We start from the raw sequence: 16062 nt of genomic DNA, 5'->3' as shown, positions 1-16062 counted from the left end.
AAAAACAAAATACTATGAACTAAGTATGAAAACTACAGAAAATAAAACTCTATTAAATAATATTTTATACATGTTGACAGTTTAATAAACAGTTGATAGGCTTTCCTTTACATTAGAAGCATATAACATGACCATTTTTACAAAATAAATTATTTCTGTTATGTTCATCCATTTTTGATAAACAGCACAACTAAATTGAATGACTAAATGTGATTGAAATAATATATATGAGGTATGTTTTATAAGTAAGTACTGTTTTGATATATGTCCACTTCAGTACAGCTGTTGCCATTTCATGCATGTGCTCTGAGTAACTACATCTATTGGCTTGCTAAAGATGACATTACGTGTTGTTAATCTATTGTTTACAGTTTCCTGTGCGTGTTTAAAATGCCTGACTATAGATAGTAACATGCGCTGATTGTGAAATATGTGCTGTAATACATTACTTAAATGCAAGAGTTATGAAAATGGCCAAAATTCATCAATGGATTAGTAAAATATACAGGGATAACACTATCTCCGATGGAATAGTGCAAAAATGGGTTAGGGTATTTAAAGAGGAACTTACAAATGTACACAATGTGGTACAGAGCAGGTGACTGTCTGTCATTACTGATGACCTCATGCAGAGAGGTAATTGAAAAGTCCATGAGAATAGACAGTTTATAATTTCATCATGATGTAATGAAGTTCCATTAATTTTACAAAGTGTTCTCTATGAAATTGTGTTAGAATGCATAAATTATCGAAAGTTGTGCTCACACTGGGAACCAACAATGCTGAATGAGTTGCACAAAATCAAATGTTTAGCAGTACTTTGAATTTTCTCACAAAAATACAGTAATGAAGGTGATTCATTTTTAAGCCAAATTGTTACTGGTGGTGAGACATAGGTATCTCACATTACATAAGAATAAAAAAAAACAGTCTATAGAATGGAGAACAGACAGTCAACATATCCCAAGAAAGTGATGTTCAAGTAAACAATGTCAGCCTGCAAAATTATGTGCACTGTGTTTTAGGATAGAAAGGCAGTGTTGCTTTTTAATATTTTGCCTTGAGGTGAAAGGATAAATGCCAACATACATATTGTGAGACCTTGACTAAACTGCATCATACAATTAAAAAATGGTGTGGCATGCTTAGTACAGAGATCATGCTGCTTCATGACAATGCTCAGTCACACACAGCTCATCGCACCCAAGATCTCACTGCATCACTTGGCTTGAAACAAACTGATCACCCACCATATAGTCTTCAACTGGTGCCCAGTGACTACCACTTGTTCCTGAATTTAAAGCAGTATATCGGCGGTCAGCATCATGACGTCGATGGTAATGTCAAAACAGCCATTCAGTAATGATTACCTTCTCAGGTGAGAGATTTCTATGAAGCTGGAATGCATAAGCTGATCACACAATACAAGAGCCTTGATGTAGGTAGAAATTATGTGGAATTGTAAATTAAGATCCAGGCTTGCAGATGAATATAAATTTTAAAAACATTTGCTTGATATTTTATATCAAAATTGTACTTACTTAACAAAATGCCTTGTAAATAAGAAATAAGGTGAACATGGTGAGGAGTATAAATACTGAGTTAGACAATATGCAAAATGTAAAAATTGCTCTATATTGGGTGAAGTTCAATCCAGCTAAGCCATATGAAAGTTTTTCATTGGCCAACCCTCAATGATCATAAATCCTGAAATGTATGTTAGGTTATAGAACCTAACAAACAGAAAAAGATTTTACTATATCATATATAAATCGTTAAATTTATCTCCTCCATATGCAAACAATAAATTTTACTTGAATAAATACAACACAGCTTAAATAACAAAAAAATAGAATAAATAAAACTGGACGTGACAAAATAAACAGCAGTTTAAATTAAATTAAATAAATTATATACCTGCCACAAAACTGCTTGCCATGTTGGTTGTGTAAGAAGACCAGCATGGGCATTTATTGTCGAAAATAATGTTTGACCAGCAGATTTACGAACAGCAGGTCTTGAATCCACACAAAGATCCCCTAACAGAATACAACAAATATACAATTAAAATTTATATTACGCAACTATAAGGATTTAAATCATATATAAACAAACCTGCATGATTACAAAACAGCCGTGATAATAAAATGCAGTTGACCAGCTGCAAACAGTCATGATAACAAAATGCAGTCGACCAACTGCATTGACCATATTTTCTTTAAGAGTGGTTCCGTTAGACAGTGATGTGATGGGAGTGATGCTGAAGACTGTTATCACAGACTATTGCTGTACTTCTTTTCATATGAAACTTACAAACTTTGAAAAAGATAAGACAACAACCAACAATATCAATAAAATAAATTATGATGAACCTAAATCTAGTTTAGATAAAGAAAATTGGAAAGACGTATGCAATAATAACACTGATACTATAGATACATTAGTAACAAATTTTATTAATAAACTTACTGACTACTTAAATAAACATAAAAACAGATTATTAAAATATCACATAAAAATAAACATTAAAACAATGGATCACTCTGAGCATGGTAACTGCTTTGAAAGAAAGAGATAAAATGCACCGTGAATTATTAAAACAACCTTTTAATACAAAACTAAAAGATTATTATAAGAAATGTAAGAACACATTAAACAATATAATAAAGAAAGCAAAAACTGATTTGTTTTAATAATAAGTTTCAACTAAATAAAAATAATATTAAGAAAATGTGGGAATGTACTATTGAAATATTAGATATGAAAAAAAATTTCACAATTGAAAATTGAACCTAATAAATTATATAAATACTTTACAAATGTAGGAGAAAATTATGCCAATGCAATACTAAAAAATACAAATAACTTAAATCTTCCTCTTTTGTTAACCCTGTGAAGTGAAACTTGAACGATTGGAGTACCTGAGAAAAAAAGATTAGAAGCTTTTGAAATGTGGTGCTATAGGAGAATGTTAAAAATCAGATGGGTAGATAAAGTGACAAATGAAGAGGTGTTGCAGCAAATCGATGTAGAAAGAAGCATTTGGAAAAATATAGCTAAAAGAAGAGACAGACTTATAGGCCACATATTAAGGCATCCTGGAATAGTCGCTTTAATATTAGACGGTCAGGTAGAAGGAAAAACTTGTGGAGGCAGGCAATGTTTGGAATATGTAAAACAAATTGTTAGGGATGTGGGATGTAGGGGGTACACTGAAATGAAACGACTAGCACTAGATAGGGAATCTTGGAGAGCTGCATCAAATCAGTCAAATGACTGAAGACAAAAAAAAACTAAATAATTTTTAAAATTTTCACATAAATTTGCATTCATCAATGTAATTAAACTACTGCATTCAATATGGTTTAATTATTTGTTTTGTGTATCAACCATGCTTCTCACTTCTGTGTAAATCAAACGCGAATTACTTACAGCTGATCTGCTGTGTAAGCTTAATTTGCTCAGCTATGTAAGAAAATGCTGGCCTGTATGTAAAATTTTCTGTCATGTCTATAGGTTTGGCACTACTGTTGATTTCGTCTTTATATCATAAATTTCACCCAACCTCATAATTTTGTTGTATCAATTGTTATTATTATTTTGTATAATTTGTTATTAGTAATTAACAGTTTGTTTTTGTTTTAAGTGTGTCTATAACTCAGTTTACATATTTTTTCCAAAAATAATTGTTTATTTCTAAAAATTTATAGCAGGTTTTATTATTTTCAAAATGGATAATAACAAAATACAAGATTATTTAGATGAGAATCTTTCTTAATCAGATGACCTGTTTAGTGCTAACAGTGACTTGAATCAAAATTATTTGCCATGTGAATCAAGTGATGTTAGTTAAACTGATTCAAATGTACAAAAAACAGGTGAGATCAGAAACCGAGATAAACCAAATAATGATTTATTTCAACTTCTTCTTTAGGTCCAACCAATTGCATTGCACAAAGTGATGAACAATTGATTAGTTATTGATGATGAAGTTACATCACATAAAAATGTTAGTGAAATTACTAACAATAATTAAGTAACTCCACCTAAACTGAATGTTGTCTCGAGAGATGTTCAAGAAACCTACAAAGTTTTACTTTTGCAAGTGCTAGTGGAATATTGAACCTTGTTTAGATCTTGTAAATAACTAAAAATCCTACTGATTTTTTCAACTACGGTTAGATGATGATGTGATAAAGCTGACTGTTAAATGAAACAAATAAAAATGCAAAGTAAATAATTGTAAAATGAATATTATCTGAATCGCTGGGTCCTTCTGATACACTCTTGTAGTGGAAAGATATTGATGATTACAAAAAATTCTTACATGATGTTTAACCATGTGGATCGGTTTAGATAAAGCCTTGCATGAATGACTACTGGAGCAGAAAAGTAACTGGAATCAGAGATATGCTACGATGAATATGTATCACTGGTTTATTTTTCATCAGCTTTGCTTTGGGAGGATTAGAATCATTTATAGTGTTTGGGTAATATTACATTCTGTATATGCATGTTAGTAGACAGTTATAAAGGAGCAAAAATTAAATAAATTCTCAATCAAATTTCACTATTTTTTTTTTTTAATAACAGTGAATGCTGTTATTTTATTCTTGCATCATCCACTGCCAATATAAATTTTCAGTTACACAAATTGTTACTGTTTAGTGCACATATTTTTACGATTTCCACTTTAAATACATTTGCATCCGAAAAGTAAAATTATATATCTTGTAATGTTCAACAGATTAATTATTTGCTACAAAATTTCATTAACAGTACAATTTTTTTCTAAAATTATTACATTACTTTTTTCAGATTATGATTATCAGAATATACAAACCAATTTGATAATGTGTTTGTTTTGAATATAAAAATCAAAACATTTGCAAATGGTTTATTGCTTTTAAGTAGAAGAAATTTATGTGGTAATTTTTCTATCATTACAAAGATGTCCATGTGTGTTAATTAATAAAATAACAATATTCATCCATATTAATAGATATAAGTAAAACCAAAACCGGAATATGTGGATGTATAATTGTTTGTAAGAGTATGTAAAAATGTTCGCTTAAAAGCAAAAGGGCTCCTAGGATCTGACTAATCCTTTCACAAAAATAACACAAAGGATTTCTTACGCATTTAGCTGTTACAGTATTCAGATTTCTACACTAATTAGGATGCAGTAGATCTTTTAAAAAAGAAGAGGGAATGTTATTTTACAGTGCGATATTCTCAGAGTAATGTTTTAAGACGATAATCTCATTCAGAGATATACAACTGTACTTACTGATGTTGAGGTTTTAGCATAATGGCTGAATTTTATTACATATTTATTTAATATAAATCAGTACACTGTTTAATTTGTCAGTTGTTAAACTGACTGATTTTATGAACTTACAACTTATGAAATTTACAACTCACTCATCACTTAATGAACAAAAGAGCCCATCTTGTGGGAACATTGCATAGCTGTAGGAAGTACAATCCAACACACACTGTGTAATGTAAACTTAAAAATGGAGAAACATATGCTTTTCAAAGCAATAAAAATGTAATAGCAGGTAAGAGGAGAGATAAAATGGACATTTTGTTTTTGTCTACAGAACATAAGCCTGAACTTCATGATGTTATCACTAGAGAAGGAAAAAATGAAAAAAACAAAGTAATTATAGACTATAATAATGCAAAACCTACATAGAGTTATCTGATCAGAAAAAGTCATATGCATCACAAGTCAAGAAAAGTATCATCAAGTGGTACTGAAAAGTAGGCATACAACTGATATGCAACACAGCAATTATCAATGCACACCTTTTTTTCAAAAAAAGTCACATATAGTAAACTGAGGGTCATCAAATTCTGGAAATTTGTAACAACTCCTTTACTCAAATATGGTGATAATCCATTATAAAACATCCAGTAAACTAATCACAGATATCTGGACACCGAAAACCGAGGCCAATGTAATGTTTGTATGCTGCAATTTCTAAAAACTGTGGTCACCTGTCAGCTCTGAAGAAAACAAAATAATTTTCTTTGAAATGTATCGAGTGTTATGCAAACTTAATGTATGTAAAATGCTTTTTTGAACTTCACAAAGTAACAAAAAAATTTTTTTCGTTCCTTTTATCACATAGAAACACAGGTAATCTTCTAAAAAAAACCAAAAATAAATTGAAATGCTATTAGGTAATGGTAATAAAATAACATTTAACAAATTTTTAACAAAAAACATGACACAAGCCTGATCAGAAAAATTTTGAAAACAGGTCTGGCGTTCAAAGGGTTAAACTTACTACAAAACATATACTTAATTATAACTTCAATCTCTTATTAATTTATTTAAACTTATTCAACTTTTAATTCTATAACAAATTAGAAAGTTCATCCAAAATATCTTAGTGATACTATAAATCATGCTAAAATAATGTGTACAATGAGTTATGTTATATTTACCTAATCTTGTATAAAGGCACATCCATAATTTATCAAATGGTGGCATATCTGGAGTGCCAGGGAAATCTGGAAATACAGTAGAATCACTAGCCAAAAGTTGACATAATTTATCTTTATTATGGAAGAAATAGTCCGATATGTTCCACTGAAAAATATGATATTCATTTTATTTCAACTGTTGAATCTTAAACAGTAAAAAAATATCACTTATAATTGACTAAAAAATATACAATAACAAAACATCAAATACCTTATGATTAATTTGTCATTAATGATCTAAAAATATCAGACTAAATATTAAACTCTAATTCATTCAAAAGTAAAGAACACATGAGCTATTTATTTTTTAAAAACTGAGAGTAAAATTTCAGTAGAAGATTTTGTCCAAATGGATCCTAGTAGCAAAACAGGTTAATAATTAATTAAAAATACTCATTATACCACAGCTATTTTTTCTAATACTTTTATCAAACATAACATTTTATATATATAAATAAAAATAAATTACATTAAAAGCACGTTAATATACGAGGCATGGTTCAAAAGTAAGGGCCACTGAGCTATAAAGAGCGACTGACAATACTGATTGGTTCGCGAATGCACAGTAGCTTTAAGTGGTTTGTAAGGGCATGCAACCGCTGTACTACTATCAGTTCATTGTTGTTTGCCTTTGCGAGACAGTGTGTTAAAATGTAATAAAAAATCCCCAATTGTGAAGTTTGACCAGTGATTACATTTTTAAACGCAAGGTGACATAATGCTGCTGAAATTCACTGTCAATTGTGTGAAACATATGGGTTTACCACAATGAGTGAAGGAAACGTGAGGTAATGGTGAGTTTATGGAAGGCCATTCAAATGTTCACGACAAACAGAGAAGTTTGCCTAGTGTCTTGACTGACAATCTCACTGAACGTGTGAAGGCAAAAGTGAGAGAAAGGTGTTGCTTTATGATTAGCAATCTTTCTCTAGAATTTCCAGAAGTTTCAAAGGCAACATTGTTGAGAATCATGACTAACAACCTATACTATCATAAACTGTGTGCATTATGGGTACTGAAAATTTTGACAAGTGCTCACAAAAATCACAGAATGACATCTGCATGTGAGTTTCTTGACTGCTTTAACCAAAGGGAATAAATCTTTTTCTCATATCATCACTGGCAACAAAGCATGGATTTCATATGTCAATGCTGAGACGAAACAACAATCCATGCAGTGGGGTCATTCCAGTTCACCTAAACTGAAAAAATTCAAACAAGCCTAGTCTCAAAGGAAAGTCATGGCAACAGTATTCTGGAACCAAAATGGTGCGCCTTTGATTGATTTCATGGAACCTGGAACATCTACACACCACAAGTCTACTGTGAAACACTTTCTAAACTGTGTTGTGCCATTCAAAATCGACGACAGGAAATGCTGAGATCAGGAATTGTTCTTCTTCACAATAATGTATGTCTATACACATGGCTGTATGCACAACAGAAATAATTCAAAACTTTGGATGAAAGATTATTGATCATCTAAAAGCCTTGATATTGCGTCCAGTGACTAACATCTCTTCCTACACCTCAAAAACTGGCTTTTGTCTTAATGATTCAAGGAAAGTGGAGAGTTGAAATTCTCAGGGCAAAAGTGGTTACAATCCCAAGCAGTGGAATTTTATCCAGTAGGTTTGAAGAAGCTTGTTTCACAATATCAAAAGTGTTTGGAACTAAATTGGTGATTGAGTAGTAAAACAAATATGTAAGTATTTGAAATTATTAATAATTCTTTCATATTTTCAACTGTTCTCATTTTATTACCAACTGGCCCTTCCTTACTTTTGAACTACACCTCATAATATATACATATATATATATATATATATATATATATATATATATATATATATAGTTTGCACTCAATAAAAAAAAAAATATTACTGAGAATATTTTTGTTTTCTCTGTTGTTTTAAAATAAAGTTTAAGTTTTAATATTTTTAGTATATAATGTATTAATCTAACTAAACAAAGTATCAGGATTAAACCTGCTACAAAATTAGTAAAATGCTTTAGTGCTTAAAACAGTGAGAGAAACGATAGAATTATAGTGGATATTATAAAATGTTTATTAATTTTGGAGAAGAATTTTATTCTATTTTTTAATAAATACTATTCAAAGTGATAAAATCTAGAAGTAACTTTCAATAAGAAAGTACAAAAAAAATATCAACATAAATATTAAAAAGAATTATACAGTACAGAACATGAATCAGATATAGAAAACAAATCTTAATTTAAAAAATTACTGTATCTGTACCACACTCAAATTATATTTTTTAAAAAATTACTTAATAAATATATATAAAGAAACAGCAGTTTATTTTTTTTACTTCATAATATTAGATGACATTGACTGATATAGTCAAAATGTCAAAAGCATTCAATGTAAAGAATTATAAGGTATTTTAAGGTATTTACAGTGACTATTGCTTGCAGTAAATTGCAAACAGATTTCTGTTTCCTCTTCACTCTTACAGTTAAAAAGGAATTTAACCACATGTGAGGTTGGCTTACTTTATTTAAGGTACATCACGAAATTTGAAAGTTTACAAGTTAAACATTTGGTAAAGATTTTGGTGTGGTGACAAAACTTAGCAAAAAATGTCTAAATTCTGTTAACAGATATAATACCTGAAATATAATTGTATAAAACTTAACTGAGCTTTCTTAACGAAATTTACAAACAGATTTCTGATGATTGAAAATAAAACTGTTCCCACATATAAAATTACATAAGAAAAAGGTTTTGTGAGTTAATATTTCAATGATTTTAAATTAATGGATAATTTTTGCCTATCATTATTTCCAAAAAAAACCTTGATAGTGAGAACTTCAAAAAAAAATTTCTCCAGTTGCATATGAACACCTAACTTAACAGACCTATTAAATACAGCTTTTCAACTTATAATTTTACTAACAAAGCAACCCTTACCTAGAATTAGATCTATTATATTATAGATTTAACCTTTTAGAATGAAATAAGATTTAAAATTGTGTATAAAAGATAACAAAAAATTAATATGCTCAGGTAAAAAACAATAAAATTACTGCGCTGCATCAAAAACAAAAAAAACACTGTTGCCATCATTGCTAATCAAAAGTAACTTTTAGAAATTTACAACAGTAATCTTATGAGAGTATTAATGTGGGATTTATTAATAAACCCTAGAAAGAGTTTGAAACACTAATAGATTAACCATATTTTCTTTTTTGTGTACAAATACACACTTAACAATTCCAAATTATATAAAAATTAGAAATTTACTTTACTTAAAATTAATAAAGAAAAATGGTTATTGTAGTGTTTAAAAATAAAAAAAATAATTCAAAGCAAAGAAATACACAGAAAAAATAAATGTATTAATTACTAATCTAAATTAGAGAAACTTATTCATTGAAAAATATACCATTAAACCAATTGCTGTTAACGATATATTAAGTTCTTGAGTTTGTGATCCAAACTTGGCAGTAGTTTCGAGGCAAAGTGGTAAACAACGCCATGGCATTAAAGGCAAGAAATCTGTTACGACTAATTGGAGACACTGAAACGCTATTCTTATAAGATTTTCTCTGAAAATAATCAAATATATTATAATTACAATAACTGAGTTCTACATAACAATCGACAATAAAAATAAAAATTATTTATAAAAATAATAGTCTCAAAAAATTACCATTCTAGTGCAACGACTGCACATGTTTTCAGTAAGGTATTATGAAAGAGAGACACAATCAGTAATCTATCGGATCCTACATTGCATTCACAAGCATACTGGTTATTCTCATTCACTTTTATTAAAAATAATAATCACAGATTATAGTCTTGCATTACTTGTATTTTAATTTAATCGAAATTTCACAAAATAAAACTTAATTATAATGAATATACATTGTTCTTTAAGGTACTTACGTATTAATGCCACTGCAGCTACAGCTTTATTTAAAAACAAAGTAGTCAATCGGATTTCGGTGGAAAATGGGTCGATATAGAGTTTAACATATTTTATTTTTATTTATTTTATAAATATAATTTAACCAAACTTAGCCTACGCTCGCTAACCTTGACTAATTAACACTGTCATTTTTTGAGTATTTATTTAATAAATTCAGTAATTATTGTTATAAAAATTGCAATAATTACTGAATTTATTAAATAAATACTCAAAAATTTACGGAGTTAATTAGTCAAGGTTAGCGAGCATAGGTTAAGTTTGGTTACGTTATATTTATAAAATAAATAAATATAAATAACCATTTCTTAAAATTAATAAAGAGACTCAATAAAATAAATACTCAATTTTAAATAAAGCTGTAGCTGCGGTGGCGTTAATACATAAGTACCTTCTTTAATTATTTTTATTCATCTTACTTATTATCTTTTATTCAGATTACTTTTTCTTTTAATATTCTTAAACCAATCAGCCAGATAAACTCCTCATTTTCTTGTCAGGTAGCTTCAGGTGCCATTATCTGAACCAATATACCATTAAATATTTTTACAGCCACATAATACATTACTAAATAAAAGATCATGAGTCATTTTAAAATACAAGATTACTTCAAATATAGTCTATATGTCACAGGAATAAAAAGTGACGCTTTAAAATGACTATTTAACTAAAATTATTAAAAAAGGTGTGTAATGAAAATAATAGCGATTCAATATGATTCTTTCAAATTTTTTTGATAAAACATATTGAAAAAACACAAACCATAAAAAAAAACCAATGTTGAAAGATATTTGACAATGGATCTGTGAAGGAAATTCACAGATCTGGAAGACATCCAACTCTGGAGCAAAAAGGGTTAACAATGTAATATAATCAGTATTTCAATTCAGGAAAAAGTAATGCTGAGCTTCTTCTAGTCCTTTAAGTCTCTTTATCAAATTTCTGTACATGAAAAATATGACTAAGATGTAATTCAATATCTTCAGACAAGTATATGTAAATCACATATTGTTTCTATAATTTAATGAATTACTGCTACCTAGTAGCCACTTACAGAAACACATTGGTGTTAGGGCTATTACATTTATTTTTTATTACTAACATTTTTCAAGTTGAACTATGTTAAAATGAATGGCAAAGATTTTAATTATGACAACAGGCCTACTTATGATTTGTTACTGATGTACTGATAATAAAAGTAATCTGTGATTAATAAAATGACGATGGATATTATTTTAAAACCCTATATAAATAGTGTGCATTTTAAATTAACTAAAAAAGATTTAATTTTGTGAACAAAATATTTTTTCATCACCATTGTCCTCCTCCTCATCATCATCAACCACCACCACCATCATTATTATTATAAACATACCATTTTCATTATTTTGCATACAGAAATTTTACAGAGGTTTGTTAACACAACATCGCACTTCGGATAAGATTATTTACAAGAGATACAGTAATAGTAGCAAAGAGCTTCTTTTAAACAACTTAAAATCTTAAATGAGAATTTTGATGTATGTTTTACAATGAAGTGCACTGGTCCATAAGCCAATTGATTTACTTCAATAGCAAAGATAAACCTTAGTTACTAAATGGAGAATACGCTGATCTACTACACAGATCAAACATACACAGTCTTGTAGTGATGCAGCAGAATGCCTCTTTTAAATATAGAGCATATTTTGTTCTGTATTTTTATAATTATTTAATTATAAAAGTATGTATACGAAAGCACATTAGATATCTGTTAACATCAAACTACATTTACTTTACTGCACTGGCAATAAAAACGGATTGTTAATACATTTTAGAGCTATGCAATTCCAAGTGTATAAATTTTACGGGTGTAATAAAGATGAACATTTTTTATATTATTATCACTTATGAATAATTAATTGACTTTGTTTATGAATTATAATATAAATATGGCATTTTAAAATTAAAAACAGTGTTGCTAAATATAGATAAGTTAATCAACAAGAAGTAATTTCCAAATTTAAGATAAAAATGTCTACTTTAAAACATACTGTTATTACTTCTGCTTATAAACTCATTTAAATGAATGCTAGTGTTATTATAATAATTTCAAATATAAATAACTAAGTTTTATCATATTACACGCGGTACTCATGTATGTATGCAATAATGCATTACCTTATGTTTTTATAGTTTATTTTTAATATTACAGAGAATGTAATGAAGTCTATGGGTCTGAATAGGTGTTTGGTAATAAGTAAGCTTGCTCAGACCAGTGCTGCTTTGTACTTAAATGCACAATTCATTATTTTAAAAAATAAGAAAACTGTATGTTTCATAAAATTAATTTCTCATTTTAAAAAAAACTGTAATTGAGCATCTGGGTGTAGTTACTAATTATAAATAAATGAATAAATGTCTGACAATAAATAATTTATTAAGTTTCAAAAATGGAAAATATAAATAGCTAAACAAAAATAGAAATATATACCCGTGCTGGTCATTGACTGCTCCAATAATAGTAAGGACTAACGGCCAACCATGGGAAAGAGTTTCACCTGATCCATGTAAAACTTGTAAAACACAGTCAAGCTGACGCTGTCTTACATCTCCGTGAGGAACTGATGATAGTTCTGCCAAAGGACTGATCAGTAATGTTTGCAATTTCTGAAAAGTAATATATTTATTACAAAAAGCATAAAATTGTCGCATAAATCCAATATAGGCTATACAGTTTGTACATACGTATAAGTCAAATGGCAAATATCACAAATAACATAAAATTCAGACAAATGCTTGTAATCCAGTTTTGCTAAGTTTCTTTTGTAAAGAAAAAACTAATTATAGAAATTACTGTAATCTGTTATTAATTACAAAAGTCTTAAAATTGTTACTAAAGTAACAAAAATCTTTCCTGGAAATTTTGAACAAAATTTAATCGATGATAAGAGTTTGTATGTTTAATGAGAACAAAAACAAAGACAGAATCAATAATGCTGGATGTTAATGAAATCACCCTAATACTTTCTCCCTAATTAAATTCTAACAAAATAAGAAACTGAAAACAAGAAAAGATAAAAGTGATTATATTGCAAATAGTGAAATTATAAACAGTGGGAAGCCAATCTGAATAAATTTTAGGTTAAACCCTGGAAGCCTTTGCATAAAAGTCTACCCCTGATTTTTTAAATTATATTTTAGATTCCATTATTATGTTATATGATAGGATTTATGGTAATTATAAATCTGTTCACGCCTTACCTTATTAGTAATAAAAGTGATAACTATTAATTCAAATAAAATTATTTTCTTTGTTAGTCAGCATCACAGTAATCAAAAAATGAACACAAGCATATATAAAAAATAACTACAGACAAATTTTTATACAAATTTAGCTTACATAAATTAAAAACAAAATTGTAATATTTTATAAATATTTTTAATTATCAATTGTTCCATGATATAAAACACTCCTGCCTATGCCAAGAAAAAAAGGGAATTAAAATAATGAAAATTTTTAAATAAAACTTCATCAAAGTGTGCATATTAACTGAATGAAATTATAAAATATCTATATCCTAAAATAAAAATAAAGAAAAATGAACTTCTACTGACTTGATTTTCTTTTAGAGGAGGCTGATACTTGTGCTGAAGTGCTGCTTTTACAAGATAAGTTATTGCTTCTACTCCCCACTCTCTCATTCTGATATGAGGATGCTGGCAAACTTCAAGCAGATGATTTGTCAGTGGTCGCCAGAGTACTTCTACTCTAGGTAAATTGACAAGACCTGTTTCTAACAACTTTGCAACAGCAAAAAGGGATGGTTCCTGAAGATAAACAATAAAATTTGACAGGTTATAAAAAATACACATAACAAACAATTAAAAAAAAGTACTGGATTACAAGATATTAGACTATAAAATCAGCAGAACTGAGATGTGTGTAAAATACATCAATATGTCCATTTCTTGTAAAACTTATAATTACTGAACACAATAACTGAATACCAAGAATCAATCTACTTTTAGAACTACCAATCATTTATGTTAATTACTTTGTAGAAATGTTAACCATTTTTACCATAATTCAAATGCCTGAATTTTATTTAATAAAAATTTTTAATCCTGTATTTTATTTTAATAAAGAGTAATGTGGTACTTCTTTAAATAGAACTGAATCTTTTTTAATTACTTACATTTCTTTAAACACTACTGAGTCTTTTTTAATTATATACATTACTTATAGTATTTAAATAAATAAATAGTTTTAACAAAATTGACAGTAAAAATCAATTTTTTTGTAATAAATATTTTATAAAAATCTATTTAAAGATTAAAATATTCCTGGATTACCAATAATAAAAACTGCACTGAGAGAAATGAAGAATATTGTTGATAGTCACTATCAACACTACACACTACAGGACAACCAAACAATAGCACCAACACAGCTATTGTGATAGTTTAGTTAATCTAATCTGGATTTTAAACCACCTTTTATTATTCAACTTACAAATTTAACAATTTTTTTTAATTTTTAAATTTTCTGAGTACATTTTTAAAAACTATTTAGCAAAGTAAATAAGAAATTAAATGTTTAGCTTTACCTGAACCAGTTTTATAAATTAACAAACAATAAGTAATTTTTTTTTGTCTTCAGTCATTTGACTGGTTTGATGCAGCTCTCCAAGATTCCCTACCTAGTGCTAGTTGTTTCATTTCAGTATATCCTCTACATCCTACATCCCTAACAATTTGTTTTACATATTCCAAATGTGGCCTGCCTACACAATTTTTTCCTTCTACCTGTCCTTCCAATATTAAAGACAATATTAAAACAATAAATAAGATGAACATGAAAAACTATTTTACAAATCATAAGTATAAATAAAAAATGCATAGTAAAACTGTAAATACAAATTTATAATCGAGTCAGTAAGCTAAGTTGTTATAATACATTTGATTTCTTAACCAAAATAAACTTGAAAATGAGTAATTTATTTGTAATAGAAGAATAGGGAAATAGGTATAAATATATACAGAATGTTTATAAAAGAACTCCTCAATTTCAAGTATTATTTAAACAGCTTTATATTTAAAGTATTACTTACAAGAGTACATATTCTGAAAGGGTAAATTCTCTATTTTTTTTTTGTTGTATTTAATACACTTCAATATATGCACCATTTATTGCCCTGTAAACATCCAGATGGCAATCCAGCTCTTCCCACATACACCCAGCATGTTGGGTGTAATGGATGCTTCTGCGGCAACAATCCTCTCCTGTAGGTTGTTAATGTCATGGATCTTCTCCGAATAAACGTTTTTCACATGCCTCCACACAAAGAAATCTAGTAGGGTCATGTCTGGGCTCCTTGGTGGCCATGTGATCAGTCCTCCTCTTCCAATCCACCTGATTTGAAACCAGATGTCAAATGCAAGCATGGACACAGTTGCTGTAATGCGGCGGAGCACCATCTAGCTGATAGAAAATTAATCCTTTTTCTTCTTCAATATTTTCAATCTGTGGAAAAACGTAAGAAATTCAAGCATATCACAGAAAATATCCCCATTAATTGTGCTTTCTGCAAAAATGAACAGGCCAACAATATAGTCATTCTCAGTCCGC

At 28.7% G+C, this 16062-nt stretch overlaps 1 protein-coding gene across 4 annotated transcripts in view; it reads right to left on the bottom strand.

Annotated features, from left to right (window-relative positions):
* Window positions 1-16062, bottom strand: part of mon2 (Mon2 homolog, regulator of endosome-to-Golgi trafficking) — a 195224-nt gene that overhangs the window by 77978 nt on the left and 101184 nt on the right. For all 4 annotated transcript variants that reach the window (XM_075362346.1, XM_075362343.1, XM_075362344.1 and 1 more), the window contains 5 exons: window positions 14049-14261; window positions 12925-13100; window positions 9909-10071; window positions 6460-6604; window positions 1918-2039 (listed from right to left, as the gene is read on the bottom strand). In XM_075362346.1, the coding sequence (XP_075218461.1) occupies window positions 1918-2039; window positions 6460-6604; window positions 9909-10071; window positions 12925-13100; window positions 14049-14261 (819 nt within the window). The remainder of the gene's footprint in view (window positions 1-1917; window positions 2040-6459; window positions 6605-9908; window positions 10072-12924; window positions 13101-14048; window positions 14262-16062) is intronic.

This window comes from Lycorma delicatula, chromosome 4 (genome assembly GCF_047948215.1).
Source record: "Lycorma delicatula isolate Av1 chromosome 4, ASM4794821v1, whole genome shotgun sequence".
Lineage (NCBI taxonomy): Eukaryota > Metazoa > Arthropoda > Insecta > Hemiptera > Fulgoridae > Lycorma > Lycorma delicatula.
The sequence above is the reverse complement of the archived record's forward strand: the minus strand, read 5'-3'. Positions and strand labels throughout refer to the sequence as shown.